The sequence below is a fragment of the Arabidopsis lyrata genome, assembly GCF_000004255.2.
Source record: "Arabidopsis lyrata subsp. lyrata unplaced genomic scaffold ARALYscaffold_8, whole genome shotgun sequence".
Taxonomy (NCBI): Eukaryota; Viridiplantae; Streptophyta; class Magnoliopsida; order Brassicales; family Brassicaceae; genus Arabidopsis; species Arabidopsis lyrata.
Genome location: NW_003302548.1, coordinates 3,690,883 through 3,714,808, shown reverse-complemented (window position 1 = coordinate 3,714,808; position 23,926 = coordinate 3,690,883). Strand labels below are relative to the sequence as shown.

Below are 23,926 nucleotides of genomic sequence, written 5' to 3'. Positions count from 1 at the left end.
ACTCTACTGCAGACTATAAATCCACTCGCCACAGAAAAACACAGGAGTATAATTTATCGATTTGCGGTTGATTGGGGTTTAAGAACAATAACAAATAACTTTTTTGCCTAAGCAACAAGACTTCAGTTTTTCTGCAACTTCATCATTACATACGGGACAATCATTTCACAGTCAAGAACTTATTGAAGGGCAACAGTACACCATAGCATCAAAGCCACTCGACCTTTAAGGAGAACTCCTGACTGTTTCGTCTTTCAAGCGCAGTTACCACATATAGAATCATCTTGTTCACCATCATATTACTTGGCCCCTAAACATGCCATCTTTATACCCTTACTTCCATCCCATAAACATCTCAAATCCAATAGCATCCCATATACCATCCTTGAGGTTGGAAGACACACCTTTCAAGTATGAATCTTTATATACTTCTTCGTGCCATGAATGTTGTAAAGCCTTCTAATCAAAATGCAAGTAAAAGCTTACAAGTGAAAACAATGTATATTTCGCATTCAGCCAAAAAACACGAAACACAATCACACATCAGATTGAAATCATAATGATATACCCACTTATCCATAGCGAAGCACGTCTCACGAGTCATTCATCAAACAGTAGCAGCAAGATCATGCACAAATTCATAAGACTTGGGGACTTTAAGCACAGCATCAAACCACTTGACCTTCCCCCAAATCTCTTCACTGTTTCGCCTTTCAAGCGAAATCTCTGCACACCAAATCATCTTATCCATATACCCACTTGCAGGTGCATACTTGTCCCACAAAACTGCCATATTTCCACCATAATCTGCCAGTTTAACACGACTATAAGTAACAAATTTAGGCAGTCCTTCCAAACCTTTCAAACTTCGCCAGCATTGTACCTTATTGTCATACCATTTAAACTCTCCCCTATAATAAGAGTACAAAACATTCTCTACCGCAGAACAGCAAAACCAATTCAGACCCATTTCTTGTTCAACCTGGTCCCATCTACTTTCCATTGGATTATAAGCCATACCCTCTCTACCAGTCATAAGGTGGAACCTTCCTTTAATGGATAATTGGATATAGACTCCCATTCCACAGTCCCAGTAAGGGCTGGGCACAAGATTCCAAATTTGAGTCTTTGCATCGAAAACTTCAATCGAGAGATCACCATTTGGGCATCCTCCTGCTACATAAATCTTTTCATCAACGACATTAGCAGACGGGTACATCCGCTCCACATGCATGCTTGGAGCCTCCAGCCACGTGTGAGACCGGCAATCCAAGATCGAGACGCTAGATGACGGCGCATGTTGTAAATATCAGAACCAACCGCCACGAGACCTGACCGACACGCAGGAGGAGAATGGGGAATGGGTACTGTAGCCAAAACATACTCACTTGACTTATTCTTCTTCTTAATGATGTATTCCGTTGAGGTTCGATCAAGTTTCTTCCAAAGGGTGGACCAGCAAGGGTTCGGGTCAGGAGGGAACAGTAAGCACACATAAAGACAACTCTCTGTGCAACCTATGAAGGATCGAGGAGAGATCGAAAGCTGTTGGAGAAGAGAGAGAGAACAGGGTCGTACAATCTTGAGACACGGGATAAGCAGCTCAATACCAAATCATCAGGAAGTGATGGATTCTCGATTGATTGTAGCGACGGTTTCTTAGTCGTCGAGGTCTTCTTCCTCTTCTTCTCTGGTGAAGACATTGGCGAAATGGTGGATACTAAGTTAAACTCTGGATTTCTTTCTTGATTTGAATAGGATTTATAGAAGAGATTGCGCGTGGGAAAAATTCCACAAACTTGCTAATTCCACCGTTGACAAAAATAAAATGGGTGGCTGAGATCAAATGTTCATGTCACTTCCCTCAAAATTCAGCCAATTAATCAAATGGGTGGCTGAGATCCGAAGAACAGAGGACACAAAACCAACTCTTAGCACAGAGGATTATAGGTAGTTTTTCTAGGGATCTGAATAAGACTAGGTGGGAAACCATGTTGTGACCCATGATTGAATACTTTCAAAAACTCATTTTCCTGCTTCTATGACGATCGATATCCTTGCTTGACTTGATTCGATTATCTAATCTCTGCTGGTTCCTCCAATGCAGGAGATGCACTGACACAAGTGCATGAAACGGAACTGTGCGGGCATGTCAGCAAGTTCTTAACCTCGGTGGGCTACGAAGAAAGTCTGTCATATGCAGTTGCAAAGGCTTGTGGCCAAGGAGCTCATCGGAAGACTTCTATTGTTAGGAAACTTCTGTGAAATGCATCAAAGGTCCTGGGGTGGAGGAAGCCTCAGTGATAGCTAGGGTGATGGTCAGTGACGGTTGTGAACAAGAGGTTCACCTATTGGTACCATCAGGCGTCAACCCAACATGTCGTTCCCTAAGGCTGTGACTATGGTCGAGAGGTGAGGTACCCAGTAGGCAACGATGTGTTCACTGCGCTTCTATTGGCTTTACCTCCTCCACAGACATGGTTAGGGATCAAAGACCAAGCTCTTCAGAACAAAATGAACAAGCTCGTTTCTGTTGGTACTCTCTCAACTATGCAACACGAAGAGGCAGTACCAAAGTTTCAGTATTTATCATCACAACACGCTTTCAATTGTTCTGAAACATAAAAGAATCGTGAGTTGAGTCTGTGAATTACCTCTGGATTTGTGTGGTTATAGGTATCTCATCTTCGGTGCGCCAACTTCTTCTGCAAACCGAAACCCAGAGAACAAGGAAGAGGAATACCTCACTGGTCTTCCCAATTAATTCACACTTTTCTCAAACCTAGAGGCTAGGACACTAAATGTTCTCACATATCATTCAAATGTGTCTTTGTGATTCAAACTCTGCTTGCAAAGAGAGAGATTGTGCTCATCCTAAGTAAGATCAATGTCTCAGCAAAACCAAAGTATGTAACATATGCAAATATATATAATATTTAAGTTATTAACCATAATCATTACACTCTACTGCAGATTATGAATACTCTCTCACACACAACATACACAAAGTAACCTTAGAAATCCTAAAATCCTCAAAAGTCTATACCTTTATCACCATTCCAAAGACCGAATCCTGCGTAAAAACCGCGGTGGTTGCTGCTTCGGTTTCTCAACCACAGGAATCACAAACTCCATCAACTTCTGGTATCTCTCTTTCCTCTTCTCTTCAATCTCCTTAGAAAGCAACTCATTCTCTTCCTCAAGCTTCGCAGCCAAAGCTTCTAACTCAACTTGATAAGCTTGTTTCCTCTCTCTAGACCTAGCCGCAGATTCACGATTCTTAATCATCCTTCTCTGTCTCTGTGCAGCTGCTTTATCCAATGGCTCAACCATCACTCTCGCTCTCTTCCCTCTCACTCCTCCACTTCCTCCTCCACCATAAACATCTAAACCATTCCCAAACGCAACAATTGATCCTTCCACTTTATCAATCATCTGAAACGGATTATGCGGCGGCGCAGAATAATCGAATCCGTAATTCGTCGTCGGCGGAATCTTCACATCTAAATCCTCCGCCGTCGCTGTTTCATCTTCCACCGCAGCTTTCGCTAGAAAATCCTCTAACGTCATTATCTCTTCTTGCGTCTCTTCCTTCATACCTTTCCCTACTCCTGATACCATCTCTCTCCAAACCTCATCAACACTCTTCCCACCACGCGTCGTCTCCGTCCCTCCGCCGTCGTGATCCACAACATCAGAAACCGTCGTTGTTATCTCCATTGGTGCTGGAGAAGCATCCATCAGAGTTATCGAAGCATCTAGAAGTGAAGATTCCGTTGGTGCTGGTGGATCTGATGCGAAAGTATCGTGTAAAATTCCTTCCACCGTCATCGAATTTGAATTGTATAATAATCCGTCGTTTCTTACGCCGTAACCGCCACTAGTGAGATCTCGCCTGAACTGTTGTTGAGGTCTTATAGACGAACGAGATAGATCCGAGTTTCTAGAGTTTGTAGACCGCATCACCTGAAACGACGTCATTTTCTGGAGAAGATGATGAACAAGTTCCGTTTGTTTCGTCCTCTTTCGCCGGAATCGGATCAGAGAATCACTTGATTTCTTTGACTCGGCCAAATTTTGAAATTTGCAAAAGATTGAGAGATTTTAGGGTTATTTTGTGTTGAATTGAGAACTTTTGGTAGGTAATTTATCCCAAATTGTAATTACAAATTGACTTTTTAAATAATGCATAGAGGATTTGAAAAGACCACGCGCATATGTTGAGCGTGAGTTTTACTTTTTAGATTTTCTCAGTGAAAATAGCTGATTTTGGGATCTTGGATAAGGTTAAAAATCAAAATGGATAAGATTTTCTCACTTTAGGAGCGCGTGGGAAGTTTTTGTCACGTGTCATCATATTGTGGTTGTCAAACTTATTACATCAATTATTTCCAAGATCATTAACACATTATTAATGTGACTAATTATTACTTGAATCTAGTTAAAGGTAATTTAATGACTTTATTTTGACTCGATAACCAAAAAAGTGTTAGTACTTGTCAATTCATAATACATACACATCTTCCAAAATACTACTGGTACGATTATTCTTCCACTACAACAAACAAATTATCAATGTCGGCTTAAATCAATAAACATAAGATATATCATAAATAATTTGATTTGATATCATGCATGATACATAATTGATATCAAAATGCACAAATTTGCTAATGAAAAATAAGCGAATAAAAAGAAACTTGAACATGTAAAAAACAAGTTCAAAGGTTTGTACACTTCTCCCCACCCAAAAAAAAAATGTTTTTTTGTACATAGTTCTTTTGATTTAAAATATAAAAACTGTTGTTGGTTCCACAAAACACTATAAACCGGCGTATATAAAAATATACATAGATTGAAAGAGGGTCCAACCTGAAAAACCTAAGCAAGACAAATATTTCATGAAATAACACAAGCTTACGCATCGGAGAAGTCTTGTGGTCGCCAATCTCTAGGTGGAACCGTGTAAGGGACTAGCTTTCGTGGTTGTCTGAGAGTTGTTTCCGAGGCTGTTACCACCCAAGAAGATCTGACCTCTTCTTCTTCTTCCCAAGAAACTAGTAAAAAAGCAACTTAAGCGTCTTTAATACGTTTTAATGTACCAAAGACACAAACTGTAACATTGAGCAGATCAATTTTGCCATTTCATACATACATAGATTGATATTTAAGGAACTCTGACGCTGACCAGTATGGAAGAAAGTACCTCTTATGAGTCACTAAAATGGAGATTCGAGTGGTTCATCCCAAACATCTGCACTCCCATTCGAGACTTCCTCCACATCTTCCTCCATTGACAACCTCACATACTCTCTCTGAGCAAATCGGTCCCATTCTGTCAACGTTGGATTCTCGCGTTCCTGTGAAATGGAAAACAAAGTTGGTCTAGAATTAGCAGGGACTGGAACAGATACAACCGGCTACAGTAGCAGTTAGGTTAGCTAAATCAGTCGCATTGTAAATAAATTTCTCCAGAGTTATGATATAGACTATCAGAACTTATAATAATTTTTGAGAATTGCTATAGCATTAATAAAATAATAAATATTCAGTAGTAATAGTTTCAACAGCTATTAAACCAAGGACTGAATAACTAAAGGGAGGAAAACTCTATAGTAAAGCTACGCTTACCTGGCGAATCAGAAAAGGGTCACGGGTTTCAAACGCCATGAATTTGTTCAGGTTGAAGAGTATATTGAAAATATTTCCAGAAAGTTTAGATGCTTTCAGATCCTGGAGTGTGATGCAGTTCTCCTTCTGAAAGAGTCATTCAACAAATTGATGTTTCGAATAAGAAAAAAGAAACAGAACAGCCAAGAATATCAAAAGACCATGTTATGGTTTGAAAGAACTCTTGCCTCAGGTTTAATCATGTCGAATATTTGACATAGGATATCTTCAAAGAGTACAGGTTCCTGGGTTATACATTCCATGCGATGCAGCTGCTCTTCGTAGAAAAACTGCATTTCGTTGGGAGTGATCACCCCATCTCCATCCAGGTCTATGCACTTGAACCTGCAAAGATGATTTTAATCAAAATCAAGGGAAAAAGACACAAAGCTGACAAGATCCTGTGCTTAACATCATATCAGCTGTTCAATAGAAAGTGTTTTAGGTTCATGAGATGATGAATGAAAAAACGAGCTACAGATCACTACCCAGACAAAGTTTCAATATGAGTATTCTATGTTCATGAACTAATGGTACTACTTAATGTTTAGTGAATTCAAAATCTCAGGTAGACATTGTTTCATCAAGAAGGCCACATATGTGACAAGTTTTGGCTCAGCAGTTATACATTTATAGTGACATACTGTGAGGTAAGCAGCTAAAGGAAAAAAATGGCTGAGGAGAAGTCGATAAAGACAAAAGAGGAGAGGGGAAGAGACGTGTACCAATACTCAAGACTAGGCTCAGATGACTTATCCTCCTCAGCGAGAATGAAGTATGCAAAATCTTCATAACTCATCTTCCCCTCAACTTTGCTTGTAAATTTCCTAGGGACCTAAGTGAGAGACAGCCATAATTTCAGTCAAGAGAGAATGAAACACATCCCATAAGACCACGATTAAGTTTCGAAAAAAGTGTTCAGTAATTTTGACATCTGGAGCCAACCTGTGAAAATATTCTGTCGACAATCCTGTAGGTAAGTGCATGATTACCATATTTGATGAGATTTTCCTTATCAATAAGGAAATCATGGTCGCCATCGAGTTCCCAAAATCTGCAGTATATAACGTAGAAATGCTCATAGGAGAAGTACCTGAAAAGCAGAGAAAATGTGATTTTGAATGGTCAAATCACGCATGATGTCCTGCCTCAGTATCAATACGAACTACCAATATACTTCTTCCCCTTTATAAGTTTTACTGGTAGTGCTTATGTCTAAGAAACAATATGAAGACCTACGCACTACCCATATTACTCACAATGCTAGATGGCTTTCTTTTCTAAGCTTGAATTCTTAAACAACTTAAACTGTATTATAAAAATAATAAAAATAAAATTGAAATCTTTTTGAAGTACTGTTTAAGAAATGATGATAAGGAAAACAAAGTCACCTAATAACTTTATTGATGTCGTCTTCTTCATCAACTTGTTGCATGGCAGTAATAAGATTCCCACGCTTCAGCTCTCTAAGGGTAATGCAACCAGTACCTGATCTGTTTATGTAGTAAAATATTCTGTAGATGACGGTCTCAGCTGGATAGACGGAATAGAACACAGTGATGAATGAAACAAGCACAGGAAAAAGAATATAATTTAGTCAATAGATGTATAAAACAGTACGCACCTGAAAATATAATATATTTAAGTGTCATCTCATAACTTTCAAGATATAATATAATGGAAAATGCCCATCGATTTAAAATAGGAAGAATTATTTTCCAAAGCCAAACAAAGCGGCTAAAGGTGTCACTTTCAAGTACATCAATGCATTTTTAAAAGATCAAATATATGAAAAGAATATGAACGTCTTAATCTAGTAGAAAACAGACATTCCGTAGAACTATTGATTACCATATCTTTCTTGAAATTCAGGTGTATTCCTGAGGAATTCCAAGCCAGGATGAGTTGTCAGAAGCTCTTCAAGAACTGGTTTGAAATCAGCCTATCCCAAATCCAAGAAAAGACATAAGCCTTCAGGATAATGAACTAAAGAATCAAGAGAGACGATAATCTTTGGTAAACAAATCAAAACAGCAGTGAAGAACTGGGAAAAGAATCACAAAGAGACCTGTCTAAGGTACTTGCAACCTTGCTGCCGTAAAATATTATATATCTGTGAGGCTACGTCCATTGCCAACATATGTCCATCAACCCAATACTTGATAAATGCATCCCTGCAGGAAAACATTATATTAAGGAACCAAATATGGTGAATTTAAAGATACTAGCTAAACAGAAAGTTAAAGATGTATCAATTCCAAAAAAATCTACAGCGTAGATACTTCAATATTGCTTAATTACAAATGTTTTAAACAATATATCAAATCGAGCACACTAATTTTATTGAAAGTAAATAGAAATTGTATAAAAGTGGCTTAGATTAAAAAAGATAACAATCAAGTATTCAAGTTATTATGCCACAGTCCATTTCTTTTAAGGGTGTGCAATTTACGAAACAAATAGCTGAGCGTGCATCTGGAAATCCAGAACAATGTGTTCTATTATTATATTACATGAAACACACATGAATACTTGTGTATAACTGTATATATACACTTAACTACTATTACACATATGAAAAGAAAGTACAAAAGGATTTACCTTGTAACGATACCGGTGCAACTCGTATCTATCTTTCTAAATAGTACAGAAGAGAGAAAAGAAGGCAGCTTGCAGACTTCTTTAGTAATAGATTTGAATTCTGCAATTGAACAATAGCAAGATTGTGTTTGTAAGATCAACTGTTTGTCTATTCCTTACAGAACAGGACTGTGATGTGGAAAAGCTTATATATAAACATCACCATCCATATGAAGTCCGTCTATATAGTTACTAAAAAATTGATCAACCATGGATATACATTGCTCCCTTAGTTCTTTCGCAGGTGGCCGCCCATGTTGGAAGTAAAACTGCATAGCATATCAAGGCATAGAAGTGTCAACGAAGAATGTTGAACACTATTAGCTACCCTTCAACTATGTAACATGTTAAACGGATTAGCATAATAAACTTACTCTTTCTCATTATTTTGTTAAAAAAATTTGTCCTATTCTACTTAACCGAAGAAAGTAGTTTCTCTTATAATTGTTCTCATGGTTCTGCATCTACTTAGAATGCTATTATAATCTTGTTTTCAACAATTATGTGAGCAAATATTAAACAATCAAAATCATGATGTCAACTTTCAAGCAAGGTAATGCCTTTTCCTGGTGTTTGTAAGACATCCATACGAGGAGTAGTAGCTGAATATAAAATCAAACCTGAGGAATGAGTTGGCGCTTTGGTTCTCTGACTGATTTCAGAGGAGAGTGTAGAGAAGGGCTTGTCTTTTGCCTCGAGAAACGGGGAGACCCAGGTGAGCCTCGTGGGGATAGTGGGGGAGTGCCGCTGTTCAGAAACACAGATGGCAATGCACTTCCGCAAGCAACATTGAGACTGGTACAATTCTTGGATACACTGACTGGGGTACTCGATTTAGTATCATCAATTAAAGACTTGACCTGCACAAACATCACACGGATAATCTGTTAAAAGAGGACCACATAAAACCATAAACAAAATCTTCCACCGAAGTTTCTTCACCAACATGAGTCGTCATACAACACTGGACCATATTATCAGGCACTTTTAAGTGAAAATTGGTACTACACAAATACAAATACTTTTCAAGCTTAGAAGAGACTTGTTATATCCCAGTACTATTATCACCTAAGTCATTATATCCCCTAAATGCGCTTTTCGAAAATTCAAGCATCCTCTCTTTATCTAACAGTAAGTAAAATCTATAAGAAATAAACAAAATTACTAAACATGCAACTGCCGTGGATTCAGTAACAGCAATAAGCATGTAGAACCATGCGCTGACATGAAATCAGCTGAACTCACAACGACAATTTTAGTGACAAAGAACTTACGAACAGGTATCAGCATACATAAACAAGCACAAACTAATAAATGAACAAGAAACTAAACAAAGAAACAATAACCAACATATACATACTACTGATTCCAAGGAGCCAGAGTTTCAAGCAATCAACTAAAACCACATAGAGGCTTGGGAATAAAATTACCAATCGGCCAGTTTCAGGGAGCGATAGCCACTGGGAGAAGAGTTCTTCAGCAATATGAGGGTTTGCTTTAAGTGATACAGGAGACAAACCCGGTAGCTGCAAGAGCTCAGGATCCAAAATCTGAACATCGTTCACACCATCGATTTCCATGACCTCTTATCTTATTCACTGTGAACCAGAACGACAACAACAAAACTCAATTTCGAAATTCCGTGAAGTCAATTCTAAAATTGGATCGAAACCCTAATTTCTTAAATTTCTCTGCCAAAATCACCACGAAATCAACAAAAGCTTCTCTGAACAATCGAGAGACTCTACTAACTTAGTTGAGAAACACCAACTCGAAGAAGAGAAACTAAACGAAAACAAAAGAAACGATTCGATAAGCAAAATAGAGTCCTATACAAACTTCTTCTGCAATTCGAATACTAAGATTCAAGCGTAAACATGGAAGAACTTGGAAGATCAAAGAACACTGATCTCTCTCTCCGATCAATAACCAGTTCGAAAATAGAGGAAATACAAAGAGTTCGAAGACGATAGAAATTTTCCAGGAAAGTTGATGTTATTGATGAGAAAATGAATTAAAGAGAAGGAAAAGTAATTAATTTGATTTAATAATACTCAGTCCAGTAGCGGTGGTGGTATTTGTTTTCCACTTTTAGTCCTCAACGTTGACCAAAAAAGTCAACCAAATCCAGCGTCTTTATCCTTTCTACTAGTACTTTCCGTTGCGATCATGTTCGTTTTGGGTGTCGTGGAAGAACGCAACGACGATCGAATTAGGCTTCGGCAAATTAACCCAACTGAATGTATCGAACCGGAATCAAAACAAAAAGAACCGAACCAAAATCGAATCAAAATTTTAGAATATCCAAATGGATATTAAATTCTTGAACCGAATCAATACCGAACCGAAATACAATTATATATCCAAAAATATTAGTTAATTTAGACCGAATAATCAAAAATATTAAAAATACCCAAAAATATCCAAAAATACTCTAAAATAACCGAAATATCCGAAACAAAATACTCTAATAGATACTACACTTTAAAACCGAACCGATACCGAACCAAAACCGAATGGAACCGAACCGGAACCGATCTGAATATCAGAACACCCATAGATCAAACCATGTTTATTTGGTAAGTTGTTAATGGTACCGTAACAATCAACACAATGATTAGCTAAAAAGATCAACTACAACGTCTAAATTTTTTTTGCTAGAAGTGTTTGTTGTTTGTCGCATTGCTATATATTCTTCAGTTTATATTTATATATTTGAGAGAATTCTATATTTTAAAATATATATAAATTATGTATTTCTTTACATTAGTAAAAAGAATTAATATATACATTTTTGAAGTACAAATATGAAATAAATCCTCGAGTTAGTACTTATTTACGATAAAGTGCTATTGACATTAATTGTTTAAATTTGTTTTATTTAATTAAATATATAAATCAAATTCGTTTGACATAAATTTTAGCAAAAGTCTCTACAAAATCTTTCTTTATCTATTTAAGTAAAGATTTTGAAATCAAATATGTTCTCAACAATTTACCAAAAATCTCTACACAGTCTTTTTAAAAATCTCGACTTAGTTAACTTCTGATTTTTATTTGCAAAAAAAAAAATTAATAGTAACGAGTGATGTAAAAATCGGGAATGTTGATATTACAATTTCTTCTACTTCTTTTTTTTTCATATAATGAAAATTATTTTTTAGGGATACTTTCTCAAAACCTCTAAATAAAACAAAAGGTTTCAAAAGATAGCTTCTCTTTTGGCGGGTCGACACGCAAACCCGCAACTCTCTACGGGCTTATCCGCATGAACCTGCGACCCGTAGTGGATAAAAATATTATTCCAAAAAAATAACAAATGATGTTTAATTTTACGGAACGGGGTTATATGGTGCAACGGGTTTAGATCGATATTAATATTAAACAATATACTATGGATGAAATCTTAGAATTAAAAATCAAAATTTAAATATAAAATCAGAAACACTAAACAAAATAAACAATATTAACAAAACAAATACAACTTAAAATTTTGCTAAATAATTTTTTAGTTATAAAAAAATCGACCCGCGGTGTACCGCGGGGTAAAATCTAGTTAATATATACATTTTTGAAGTACAAATATGAAATAAATCCTCGAGTTAGTACTTATTTACGATAAAGTGCTATTGACATTAATTGTTTAAATTTGTTTTATTTAATTAAATATATAAATCAAATTCGTTTGACATAAATTTTCGAAAAATCTGGATACAATCTTTCCTAGCTAATATCTCGACAATGCTCCTTTTAGAATATATTATTAATAATTAATTTCGAATAAACCATTTTGAAATTGTGGCTTGAAATATTGTAACAAATCGGTTTTGTTTCTATATTCTATATTCTTGATTCTATATATAAATATATTAGAATGAAAACTTAGCCATATTAATGGTAAAATTAATAATAAAAAGGAAAAGAAAATCGGATCAAGTCATTCTGATCCGTTTCCTTCAAGGTGTCGTTGGATTTATTTTTTCATGAAACTTTATGAACATTTATTATTCTTCAAACGGATGACTAGGGGTTTTTCTAAAATTTGAACTTACCAAATCGTTGACTAATCTTTGTGAGAAAATATAGGAAATACACCTATTTATATTTTTGGTTTTTAAACATATAATTAAATGTTCTAAATGGGGATGCGCCTTTGTTTTTTGTGAGCATGAGATATGTCTTTAGTCAAGTGGTTAAATCCATTTGACTCCGTCTTCTCCACCGGAGTTCGACTCCACTAAATCGCGTTACCCCGCGTAATTGAGATTGACTATAGATCGGGTCTTGTCGATCCAAACATGTCAAAAAAAAAAAAAAAATTAAATTAAATGTTCTAAATATTCATCTTTTGACAAATTAAATATCTCCAACGGCTTGACCTAAAAACTTCATGTAAACATTATTTCGCTCCCACTCTATATATAGAGAATAGATTTGCAATCTTCAGAAACAAACGATCCCTCCACTAGAAAAGAAAAAATCTTAAAAGCTTTATAATGTAGTGATTTTCTCATATACGTCGTTATCATGCTTGCTTTTATCTCATATTTTTTTCATGATGCGTGTTTTTGTTTGGGAATTTGTTTGTCTTTGTTTGGTTTTGTTTTCATTTTTTTTGAACGGCCAAACAACATTTTCAGAGGGGAGATATCGACTATATATAGGGAGAAAGTCACTACTTTGATTCCTTTTATGCAATTATGAACTCTACGGAACTTTTTCGATTTTTTTTTTCCGGTTTGGATCCAACTGGTAATTTATGTGAATAATAAACTGTGTGAAGTTAGTTTAGTACTGAATGTAGAACCGCGGTGTACCGCGGGTTAAATCCTAGTTAACTAACAAAATTTAATAAGTATTAGTAATAACCGAAATAAAAATTATAAATTGAAATTTACAATCATCATGTCACTTAAAATATTTAAATATAAAAACAACAATACAGTATGAAAATTATAATCGTAAATGATCAAGTCGTCTCAGCATGGTAATTGAATAAGGTTTTCTTCTTTGCGACCTCCATCGAAACTTAACAGCCGTTAAGGCGGATGTACGAATCTACCAAAATTTAAAAAAACAAAGAATTTAAAAACAACAACAATTAAACGAGGTACTTTTATTCCAATTTTAAAACTACAGTACATGTATTAAACGGCCAAAAAAAATAAATAGATGACGGTTTTTTCGGATTTTTTCCTCTTCTTTAACTTAGCACGAAGAGAAATATAACAGGATAGCTGAGAATAAAGTCAAATTTTTACAAGAAAATGAATGCCCAGAAAAAGGAAGAGCTTTGGCATTAAAAGAGACCAAAGAGCAGTTGATTGTTTTGTTTATTACAGTACAGTACAGATAGGTTCGAAGTAATCGAATATACGGATAGAAGTCTCACCGTTTTTACATAGAAACTCTCTCTACATTTTGATTGTTATTTTGTCTAACACATCACAATTACATAAACAAACGACGAGTGGTGGGAAAGATCTCTGCAAGCTGAAGCTGAAATTACATGTAAAAGATATGAGAATTTCATCAAGCTCAAATATATGAATTCCCTCAAACCAAGATTCTCATCTTTCTCAGAGGTAATTTCTTTGGGTTTTTCATGGAGTTTGCTGTCTCTCTCTTCATCATTTAGCTTTATTTCCGAAGAGAGAGAAGCTCGAAGCTTCTCAATTGATCTTCCCTAGTGTTTCTTGAAGCTGTTGCGCGAGAGAAAGACAAAGTCTTGGATTCATATCCAGCTTGGACTCTCTGGCTAGTCGAGGGACGGCCATTGCCACTTCCACTGCCACCACCACCGCTTGATGAAACCAGGCGACTTGAAGCTCGGCTTTCGCTTGGTCCACCTGCAGAACTTGGCCGGGAGCTTGAGGCAGCAACGGCTTTCCTAGAAGAAGATGCTCTGTATCTTGAGGAACTGTTTGCTCTTTCGGAGTCTCCGTGCTGCCAAATAAAAAAATACAGTTAAGTCTTTGTCTTATTTAGCGGTTTTGATTAATGTATGTAAAGAGTACGGTTTTTACTGTCTGCTTAGAGAAAGGTCCGTCATCTGAGTTTCTTGATCTGGAACGATCGCGTGGCGTAGAAGTTGTAGTCGGGTGTCTTCGGGAGAATGCCTCCACTGCACCTGGGATTTTATAACGGGTTGTTTCCTTTCCTACACGAATGGTAAATAAAAAGAAGAGTAAAATTAGAGTGAGGAATGAATTTGTGTGGTTCTGAGATTTCCAATAGAAGTATAGTAGAAGCAGAATTTTACCTGGGATCCTCTCTTGTCTTTCGATAGGATCTGGTTTCGTTGTTGTATGATGCTGGAAAACCCGAAGATTTACATTGACATAAGCATAGAGAAACTCAAAAGCAAAGAGAGTAAAAATACAAGAAAAAGATTTTTTTAAATCACCCTTGTTCGTGAACTAGAACCAGAGCTACTTCCGATTTGAGGATACTTTAGGACTGTCCAGTCAAATACATAATCGAATTGATAACCTGTAAAAGTTTCAACAGTTTGAATAAATAAGACGAGAGCGGCTTGAAACAGTAAGAAAATAAAATTTCTCGGTAGAATGATGTTAAGATAAGAACCTTCTCGGATGAACAAGTCACGGAAAAGCCTCTTGAGGTAAGAGTAATCAGGTTTATCATCAAACCGTAAAGATCGGCAGTAATGAAAGTATGAAACGAATTCAGACGGGTGGTTTTTACACAACACCTACATCAAAACATTCCATTAACATACTAAGCTCAGTTGGAAAAGCTAGATTACCAATAAACGCCAAAATGAAAATCCTATCGGATTGACAAGTTGTTGTAACCTCTATAGGAGTTGACACTTTCTTCTCGCTGATTCTGTCATACTTCTGCTTCTTTGTCCCAGCTTTTAATCCCTGCCATGGTAAGCTGATAGCCAAAAAAAGAAAAACATATAGTTTAACCTTTGTTCAAGAAAATATACAGAATTTGACAGACTGAGGCAGAGAAACTGTAGACACTAACCTTCCTTTGAGAAAATACATAAGAACATAACCAAGTGATTCCAAATCATCCCTTCGACTTTGTTCTGTTCAAACAGCAGCGAAAACTAATTAAGTATTTGACAAAAAATACACAAAATACATAAAATTCCAGAGATCAACATTCTTACCGACTCCAAGGTGAGTGTTGACACTTGCATACCGAGCTGTCCCAGTGAGATTTTTGTTTTCTCTGCCACAATATTTGAAATTTCCTTTTGAGTTCACGGAAATCAAGATGCAAAGATGCAGATCCTTGAGTGAGGATAATGGAAAAGGGGAGAACACATCATATCTTACCTGTAAGGAATGTGCTTGTGAGTCTGAAGGTCTCTGTATTTCTTCCCTAGTCCGAAATCAATGATATACACCTGCAATAGAGAGAAATTATCTCAGAAGTTTGAAGCACAATATGTCTAAACACAAGTTTTTACACAAAGATAGATTTAAGCACCTGATTTGCTTTGCGTCCAAGTCCCATTAAAAAGTTGTCAGGTTTTATATCACGGTGAAGGAAACCTCGAGTATGCATATACTCAACCCTGTTAAGCTGAAACGTAAACAGAAAGAACAATAACCTCCATTACAAACAAATTCATACATTCAGTGAAACAGAAGAGCTGGAAACCAACTAGCAGATACATAAACTCACTAATTGGTCGGCAAGCATGAGAACCGTTTTCAATGTGAACTTCCTGTTGCAATAGTTAAACAAGTCTTCCAGACTAGGACCTAGAAGGTCAATAACCATTACGCTGTAATCACCTTCAACTCCAAACCACTTGAGGTTCGGAATACCAGCTTCACAACAAAACAAAACAAAAAAATGTTTTAATTATTCGCAAAACAATAATGCAACCAAAACAATATGTAAAACTAATAAAAGCCTGTAAATGAAGAAGCATATACACTAAATCATCACGAATCGAGAAAGTTCTACTATGATGGTTTTAAGTGACACTCACATCCTCCTTGAAGCAGCATGTACAACTTTGACTCATAATGAAGTTGTGGATGCTTGGTCTTCACATTTTCCTAATAATTGGCATCAATCAAAAGGAGAATTAAAAAAAGTAAAGAACCAAATCCAAAGCACACAACAACAACAACAAAGCAAATTTCTCATAGCCTTCATGTGACAAGAATTATTACAAAGAAAACATTTTTTTTGTATAGAGAGATTAATTGTTGTTGATAAATGTGGTAAATTATTACCAACTTGACAGCAACTTCTTCTCCTGTTTGGACATTTACACCTGCAAAAAATTGCTCAACATTTAACATGTAAAACCCAAAATATTAAATTGAAGAAATCTTCAAAATTTACAATAATTGGTCTTCTTTTGTTTACCTAGATAAAGCTCTCCAAATGATCCGCTACCAATTTTCCTTCCAAGCTTAAATTTCCCACCGATTACAAGATCCATCTTCTCTGATCTCTCTTTCAAACCTCAAAATTCCCAAAATCAATATCAAAAAAGAAACCTCCTTTTTCCTTAATTAGCACCTGGATCTATTTTCCAATTCAGCATTTAACCCCAGATTCAAGAATTTAACATCGGAAAAACCTTCAGAGATCGAGATTCCAGAAGTCAATTCTTCATTAACAAGCTTCAAAAAGAAAAACCCACCATGAAAATCAATAAATCCGAAACTCCGAATACTTCATCCCAAGAAACCCGATTGCCGAATTGATTAAAACCCTAAATCAGATTTAGGAATCGAAGTAATCCCAAAACGAAAAGCACCAAACTTTAGATGGATTTGGCCCGGGAATTGGGTATGAAATCAGATTTTCGTTGAACAACGAAAAGGAAAAATTGGGTAAATTAATACGAATAGAGGCGAGAAGAAATGGAGGAGATTTGTGACATTTTTGTCGTCCTCCTTTGTTTTTTTTTTTTTTTTGGTTTCCCTTTTTAACAAAAAAATTGTGTTTTGTTTTTTGGTAAGTAAGGTTTTAATTATTTTTTACAGTCGGATAAATTAACAAAAATATCCTGATTAAGGTTTTGTGTAGGAACAAACAAAAAAAGTTGTGTGAAGAGGGGAACAAAAGTTAATATGGTGGTTTTTTGGTTTTTTATATTTTAGAGGTTAAGCGTAACATGCTCTAACAGACTTATTTAATCATGCAAACATTGTTTTAACAATAGTATTTTAATTTATTTATTTTGTTACAAAAAAAAAAATTATACGCCAAACACATATACTTTTTTTGTATTTTGTGTAGTTGATTTAAAAAAACAATACAAACCTGAATTTTTGCTGGAGTTTGCTAGTTTTAACTTTTAACCAATCATGATTAAACGTAAATGGTTGTACTTGTACGAATATATATATATATATATATATATTTTTTTTTTGTCATCTGGTAATATTAAAAATCAAGGGAATGATACATAGGAAGAATACATAAGCCAGACACACCGGAATCAAAGCTCGCAATTTCCGACTAAACTAAGCTCGGAACTTCGAGAGACAAATTTCGCAAATTCCGATTAAACTAAACTCGGAATTTCGAGAGACAAAGCCCGCAGATTCCGACTAAACCTAGCTCGGAATCTCGAGAGACAAAGCCCGACCATCACCGCCCTCTCACTTCGATTTCAGTTCTGGTGGTCGGAGATCTTTTAAACACGCTTTCAAGGACTTCAAAGCTTCACTGGTCTTCTATTCCGGTGATACCTTTTTCCACCCTCCACCGGTCGACATGGTCGCCGGTGAGATCTATTTCCAAAATGTGGAAGCTCGGATTTCCGGTAAAGATGGCTACAACTCGAACCTCTCCAGTTTCTCACCTTCCGGTGATGACATCTTTGAAGCTGATGATAAATCTTCATGCGCTATCGACAAACCCAGAAGTTCTCTCCTTCCACATCCAGCTTTACACCCGCCGTCGGAAAAGATCTCTTCCCCGACGAGCCCTTTGTTACACGAACCCTCCCACTCTGCCGCTCTCGAGATCTATCCCAGCAAGCCGGAGATCTTCCCAGCTGTTGATTGCTGCAATTCCGTCGAGCCACCGCCTCATACACATCTCTACGGTTGAGAAATTAGGGTTTACTGTCTTGGCCTAGGTTTGGGCCTGTGGCAAGATGGGCCTGGTTATATTTCAGCCCAACCCTTTTAATTTTCTCTCCCACATCCAGACATTTTTCAAGCCCTTTAACCTGAAACGTAACATAGTTTTTACAACTCTTTGGGCTGAAATCAATTTTATAACAGTATTTCGATCAAGCCATTTAATCTACTGTCAATCATATCTACTGATTTGTGATGGCTCAAGATCAGTTTTCTTCTTTATGAAGAAACATTTTTTACAAACTTCCTCCTTTATGGAGAGATCACTTCCGCAACCCTCCTCAGCTTTGGAGAGATCACTTCCCCAAACCACTTTCCGAGGTGGTCATGGCATGATTGGAATGTTGACACTGGATTTGATGTTTCCCGACTCCATTATTTCCTCCCATGAGGAGAGACATGGCTTTAACTTCCCCTTTGTTGAAAGAGAGACCTTTTCTGCTACCATCCCTCAATGGCGAGGTAAATTTCTAATGTGCCTCCTCCTGAGATGCTTAGGTGTGTCCCAAAACACTTTGTTTTCTCGGGTGACTACCTATGCGAGACCGGGAGCACTTTTATACCCTTTTTCTTCACTCATACTCACAGACACTAACCTTCACGGCATCTCTTTGCTTGGTTCGGGAACTCTGCATACAATTGTGTGGTTTCGAATCCTCCTCTTCTTCGACGACTTTGGACTTTGGATTGCGAGATTTTCATCTCGTCCTTTTTGCGACCTCCCTTTTCAGGGAATGAGTGCTTATGCACTTCAGGCGCATTATTGGAAGTATAAAACTGCTTGGAGTCTTTTGTATTCCTTGCGGCAATGGTTATCATGGAGCTTGGCATTCTGGAAAAGGACAGCCCTCCGCATCGACGAGAATCCTTCCTTCGTGGTGGAACTCTCTATCACTAGTTTTTCTATTTCTTTTGTTGTAGCTCTTCAATCTAGTTATTTGTTTTATTGTATTAAAGTCCGGATGTTGTTTTGCTCTCGAAGCAACATACTGTGGGTATCTATCCTCCTATGTAAGTTTATTGGTCTTCGTTCGTCTCCTCCTAGAGAGGAGTTTGTATGCCTTTAACTTAATATATTGGAGTGTTTGATGTCAAAAAAAAAAAAAAAGAAACCCGATTGCCGAATTGATTAAAACCCTAAATCAGATTTAGGAATCGAAGTAATCCCAAAACGAAAAGCACCAAACTTTAGATGGATTTGGCTCGGGAATTGGGTATGAAATCAGATTTTCGTTGAACAACGAAAAGGAAAAATTGGGTAAATTAATACGAATAGAGGCGAGAAGAAATGGAGGAGATTTGTGACATTTTTGTCGTCCTCCTTTGTTTTTTTTTTTTTTGGTTTCCCTTTTTAACAAAAAAATTGTGTTTTGTTTTTTGGTAAGTAAGGTTTAATTATTTTTTTACAGTCGGATAAATTAACAAAAATATCCTGATTAAGGTTTTGTGTAGGAAACAAACAAAAAAAGTTGTGTGAAGAGGGGAACAAAAGTTAATATGGTGGTTTTTTGGTTTTATATATTTTAGAGGTTAAGCGTAACATGCTCTAACAGACTTATTTAATCATGCAAACATTGTTTTAACAATAGTATTTTAATTTATTTATTTTGTTACAAAAAAAAAAATTATACGCCAAACACATATACTTTTTTTGTATTTTGTGTAGTTGATTTAAAAAAACAATACAAACCTGAATTTTTGCTGGAGTTTGCTAGTTTTAACTTTTAACCAATCATGATTAAACGTAAATAGTTGTATTTGTACGAATATATATATATATATATATATATATTTTTGTCATCTGGTAATATTAAAAATCAAGGGAATGATACATAGGAAGAATACATAAGCCAGACACACCGGAATCAAAGCTCGCAATTTCCGACTAAACTAAGCTCGGAACTTCGAGAGACAAATTTCGCAAATTCCGATTAAACTAAGCTCGGAATTTCGAGAGACAAAGCCCGCAGATTCCGACTAAACCTAGCTCGGAATCTCGAGAGACAAAGCCCGACTACACGGGAAACAAATTCTTATACAAACAAAAGCTCTTCAATGAGATATGCAAACATCACTACTCAAAACTCAAAAACTGGTCCAAACCCGAGAGCGAAAAACGATTAGACATATTAGAACACCGACAATAACCAACCGTAGCTTCAACTCTACTTGTCCTCGCTTGATATAGGTAGACTTCAGAAATTTGAAACTTGTGCTTCCATGGGATGGCAAGACAAATCTTTCAAAAGATAATTGACAAGACCGACGAAACTGCCAGGGGCCGGAGAAATCGAAACAAATGTCGAACCGGTTAGGAGGCAGCACAAACAATCAGGTCTCGACCAAACCTGAAAATAACTTCGTGTGGAGGAGACTAAAACAGCCGCTTGATCGACTCACCAAAGCCTTCAGAGGGAAAGAATAGTGACGGATGCGATTCGATTAAGTCCTAGGGAAAGGCCAGCCAAGAGGATTGAACAGAAAAGACATAATCTCATAAAATTACAGAGCTAAAACAAACAAAACCCTTCTCAACCCCGACATCTCCTCGTCGGCGAGCAAAATCCAGATTGTTGACTCACCAAACGGCACGCCGTTGATTTCTTAAATACCAACCACCGGAGACAGCAACATCTGGAGGGAGGAAACGAACATCAAACCCCAAAATAGACATAGATCTAGGATAGATCTAAATCTATAAATGTAGATCTGAGACAAAATCCAACCCTTGCTCGAGTAAAAGGAAACACTGGAGAGATAAGAGAGAAGGAAGCAAAAAACAAGCTAAACTATACTACCGCTACGAATATATTCAACCAAAAATTGTGATATATTCTTGATTGTATTTTTTTTTTTTGAGTGATTAGTTTATGACAACAAAAATGATTTAGGCATATACATTGAAACAAATGTAAGTGTGTAACTATTGTTTTGTTTACTTTCTATTTTGAACTATTAAGAAGTTTTGGATTTAGACCCCTACATTTTTTTAGACCGGAAACCAAAGCATGTAATGTTTTCTCTCAAATGTCATTCGAATCAGCGACCAATGTGTAACTATTAGTATCAAGTAAATCTTGAAACTTGGGCTAGTGATGAGTTCTCAGCCCTCTTAGTGTTTTCCGTAAACTCTAGATGAATTGGTTACTTTTTGTCTAAACAACTCAAACTACTTAGATATTTATTTATTTTCAACTGTAATTTTGTGAGAATATTAAATCTTGAACAAGAATCACAAGATTCATTAGCCTTAATTGGAAACAACACTTATAAAAAGTAGAATTGTACCCAAAATACTAGTATTGAGGAGGCATACGTGTAATATCCGATCTATTAACGTAGAATAATAATTTAATTAAAAAACGTAGTGTTACAGGTTTTTTTCATATGTATGATAAAAATCATCGGATTCTAAAAAATGAAGTATCATAGAAAACAAAGGCATATATGTAGAGTAGAAGTGCTCTTATTCTTACTGATCTCTTAAACAAAGGCATATATGTAGATTCATCGGTAATATGCCATTTGTCTAGACGACATAAATGGAGAGGTAACAACAGGTTTCTTCTTTGTCTTCTTCTCGACTTTGGTTTCAGACCGGAGCCAAGATTCAACTACAGAGAGCAGATTTGGTGAGGTTTTGAGATCCTTGATCTCATCTAATTTGGCCGAGAGTTTCAGCTCTCCTCCATTAATGTAAGCCAAATGACTAGCCCATGTCTCTAGACCGTCGAAAATGTGAGTTGCATATACAATTGTAGCTCCTCTCTACTCAAATATAAAACAAGAAAATCAGCATTTGATATTTCTAACCATAAGATGATTGAGAGAAGTGAATTGCTTACTTGTTCACATTCTTCTTTAAAGAACTCCAACAAATCCATCCTAGCAACAACATCCAGGTCAACAGTAACCTCATCCAGTAGTAACACCTGTGATCATTACAATTTAAGGATCAGATATGATGACCATGATGCTGTGGGTTTCAGATTACTGAATCAATCTCTAGTTGTTTATACTACCTTGAATGGATGTAAAAGACCCATACATATTTGCACTCGACGTCTCTGCCCATCAGAAACCTTATGCATACGCCATTGAAGATTGATATCAAGAAGATCAATCAACTTCTCTCTTCTCACAGGATCAATCCCTTCAACTAAACATAAAACATATCCCAAGTATAATAAGCACAAAGAAAACAATTCACCAGTGTCGAAAAAAACTCCTACTTCGATCAGACAATCTCACCTCCAAATATCATATGTTCTGCTGAGAAGTCTCCTTGAAGTGGAATCTCACCCTAAAAAAAATTTCAAAGAATTAGAAACAAAACGTTCTCACATCTAACTCTTGCACTCTATTAACTTGAAATCTCACTACTCACAGCAGAACCAGCAGTTTTACTCCATGATCCTCCAAGGTAAGACAAATCACCACTACAAACAAGCTCTGTATCATGAAATGCTGAGCGATCCAACACTTGTACCACATTCTTTCCTCCAACCATATGCTTTCCAGCCAAAATCTTCAATAATGTAGTTTTTCCTGACAATAAAACGCGCAACAACGATCATCTCTTGAACCGAATCAAACCCAACAGAAAAGTTGAATTCGTCGATGAAAACTCATTCCAGCATTAGCCAAACAGAAGGAACTACAATTTTGACAAAGTGTCTCCGACCATCCAGTGATTTTAATCACAGTTTTTCTAATTCGGATTTTCGCAGTCCTACATGATATATACAAGGTTAATTTCAAAATCCTATACTACGAAAGAATCGAATCAAAAATCGATCTTTACGGACTCAAATGTTTTACATTATAATCAAATTCGACGAATTAACACAACAGAATCACAATATTTATTCGCCCTTGTTTGGATTCTGAGAACCAGAAACAGCAAAATCAATCCAGAAACCAAAAAAATTCGAAATTAATTTTTACCAGATCCATTGGCACCAACCAAGAGGCAACGAGATCCAGCGGGAAGATCGAGGTTAAAATCGAAGAATATAGGATCTTGAACATCGTAAGAAAACTGCATTCCACTAACCCTAATCGCACCGTCAATCGCATTCGCATTTTTCTCCGCCATTTTTTCCGATCAAAGAGTCAGATAGAGAGAGAGAGATTAGTAGTTAGTATAACTTCCTCTGCTTAATCTGTTGTCCTTTAAATACGTTTCGTTTTAAACGTAGACCTAATTAGCCATTATATTTCGGCCACGTCATGAACTTTCTGTCCACTAGATTTACATACTTTTAGTCTCCTTTCGTTAATACGTTTAACCAGCAGAACGCTGCCACGTCACTCTATGTTGCTCACCGACAAAGATAATAAAACGACGGGGTTAGGTAGTTTTCATTAATAAATTTAATTATTTAAAATATTATTAAGAGTGAATTAGCGCAGAAGTAAAATCGGATATGAAATTAGCTAAGAGACATTAGTGATGGAAGTCCAAGACAACGATACAAAAGACATTAGAAATAGGTTCATGATTGTTACTTATT

The 23,926-nt window shown here is 36.4% G+C and overlaps 4 protein-coding genes and 1 pseudogene across 4 annotated transcripts; all 5 read right to left on the bottom strand.

Moving 5' to 3' along the window:
- Positions 1 to 37: 37 nt before the first annotated feature.
- On the bottom strand, positions 38 to 1,712 carry LOC9299690 (annotated as a pseudogene).
- Positions 1,713 to 2,911: 1,199 nt separating this feature from the next.
- On the bottom strand, positions 2,912 to 4,154 carry LOC9299689 (G-box-binding factor 4). The gene has a single exon (XM_002863567.2). It carries the CDS (start codon positions 3,979 to 3,981, stop codon positions 3,052 to 3,054), a length of 930 nt encoding a protein of 309 aa, XP_002863613.2. The 5' UTR covers positions 3,982 to 4,154; the 3' UTR covers positions 2,912 to 3,051.
- A 535-nt stretch (positions 4,155 to 4,689) lies between these two features.
- On the bottom strand, positions 4,690 to 10,343 carry LOC9299688 (serine/threonine protein phosphatase 2A regulatory subunit B''alpha). The gene is made up of 13 exons (XM_021034230.1): positions 9,741 to 10,343; positions 8,931 to 9,170; positions 8,474 to 8,579; positions 8,272 to 8,371; positions 7,739 to 7,844; positions 7,522 to 7,612; positions 7,062 to 7,203; positions 6,616 to 6,763; positions 6,396 to 6,505; positions 5,859 to 6,015; positions 5,632 to 5,757; positions 5,207 to 5,360; positions 4,690 to 5,057 (listed from the first exon to the last, which is right to left on the bottom strand). The coding sequence occupies exons 1-12, from the start codon at positions 9,888 to 9,890 to the stop codon at positions 5,220 to 5,222; spliced, it is 1,617 nt and encodes a 538-aa protein (XP_020889889.1). The 5' UTR covers positions 9,891 to 10,343; the 3' UTR covers positions 4,690 to 5,057; positions 5,207 to 5,219.
- A 3,239-nt stretch (positions 10,344 to 13,582) lies between these two features.
- On the bottom strand, positions 13,583 to 17,223 carry LOC9299687 (casein kinase 1-like protein 7). The gene is made up of 14 exons (XM_021031124.1): positions 16,678 to 17,223; positions 16,542 to 16,582; positions 16,292 to 16,361; positions 15,979 to 16,127; positions 15,781 to 15,876; positions 15,627 to 15,697; positions 15,458 to 15,519; positions 15,310 to 15,373; positions 15,129 to 15,213; positions 14,899 to 15,025; positions 14,717 to 14,802; positions 14,573 to 14,624; positions 14,337 to 14,470; positions 13,583 to 14,256 (listed from the first exon to the last, which is right to left on the bottom strand). The coding sequence occupies exons 1-14, from the start codon at positions 16,751 to 16,753 to the stop codon at positions 13,951 to 13,953; spliced, it is 1,419 nt and encodes a 472-aa protein (XP_020886783.1). The 5' UTR covers positions 16,754 to 17,223; the 3' UTR covers positions 13,583 to 13,950.
- Positions 17,224 to 21,743: 4,520 nt separating this feature from the next.
- LOC9299686 (ABC transporter I family member 21) lies at positions 21,744 to 23,591 on the bottom strand. The gene is made up of 6 exons (XM_021031134.1): positions 23,358 to 23,591; positions 22,798 to 22,958; positions 22,662 to 22,713; positions 22,433 to 22,569; positions 22,256 to 22,342; positions 21,744 to 22,178 (listed from the first exon to the last, which is right to left on the bottom strand). The coding sequence occupies exons 1-6, from the start codon at positions 23,506 to 23,508 to the stop codon at positions 21,918 to 21,920; spliced, it is 849 nt and encodes a 282-aa protein (XP_020886793.1). The 5' UTR covers positions 23,509 to 23,591; the 3' UTR covers positions 21,744 to 21,917.
- Between the last annotated feature and the right edge of the window lie 335 nt (positions 23,592 to 23,926).

What these genes read in the sequence shown, in the direction of transcription:
- LOC9299689 (XM_002863567.2), bottom strand. Translation starts at nt 3,981, where the DNA reads ATGACGTCGTTTCAGGTGATGCGGTCTACAAACTCTAGAAACTCGGAT.
- LOC9299687 (XM_021031124.1), bottom strand. Translation starts at nt 16,753, where the DNA reads ATGGATCTTGTAATCGGTGGGAAATTTAAGCTTGGAAGGAAAATTGGT. An exon ending in ATTTGGAGAGCTTTATCTAG is followed by an intron (nt 16,583 to 16,677) that starts GTAAACAAAAGA and finishes AATTTTTTGCAG; the next exon opens with GTGTAAATGTCCAAACAGGA. An exon ending in AAGACAAGAGAGGATCCCAG is followed by an intron (nt 14,471 to 14,572) that starts GTAAAATTCTGC and finishes CCATTCGTGTAG; the next exon opens with GAAAGGAAACAACCCGTTAT.
- LOC9299686 (XM_021031134.1), bottom strand. Translation starts at nt 23,508, where the DNA reads ATGGCGGAGAAAAATGCGAATGCGATTGACGGTGCGATTAGGGTTAGT. An exon ending in GGTTGGTGCCAATGGATCTG is followed by an intron (nt 22,959 to 23,357) that starts GTAAAAATTAAT and finishes TTTTATTGTCAG; the next exon opens with GAAAAACTACATTATTGAAG. An exon ending in GTAAAACTGCTGGTTCTGCT is followed by an intron (nt 22,714 to 22,797) that starts GTGAGTAGTGAG and finishes AATTTTTTTTAG; the next exon opens with GGTGAGATTCCACTTCAAGG.
- LOC9299688 (XM_021034230.1), bottom strand. Translation starts at nt 9,890, where the DNA reads ATGGAAATCGATGGTGTGAACGATGTTCAGATTTTGGATCCTGAGCTC. An exon ending in AGCGCCAACTCATTCCTCAG is followed by an intron (nt 8,580 to 8,930) that starts GTTTGATTTTAT and finishes TATGCTATGCAG; the next exon opens with TTTTACTTCCAACATGGGCG. An exon ending in GTTGCAAGTACCTTAGACAG is followed by an intron (nt 7,613 to 7,738) that starts GTCTCTTTGTGA and finishes GATTTGGGATAG; the next exon opens with GCTGATTTCAAACCAGTTCT.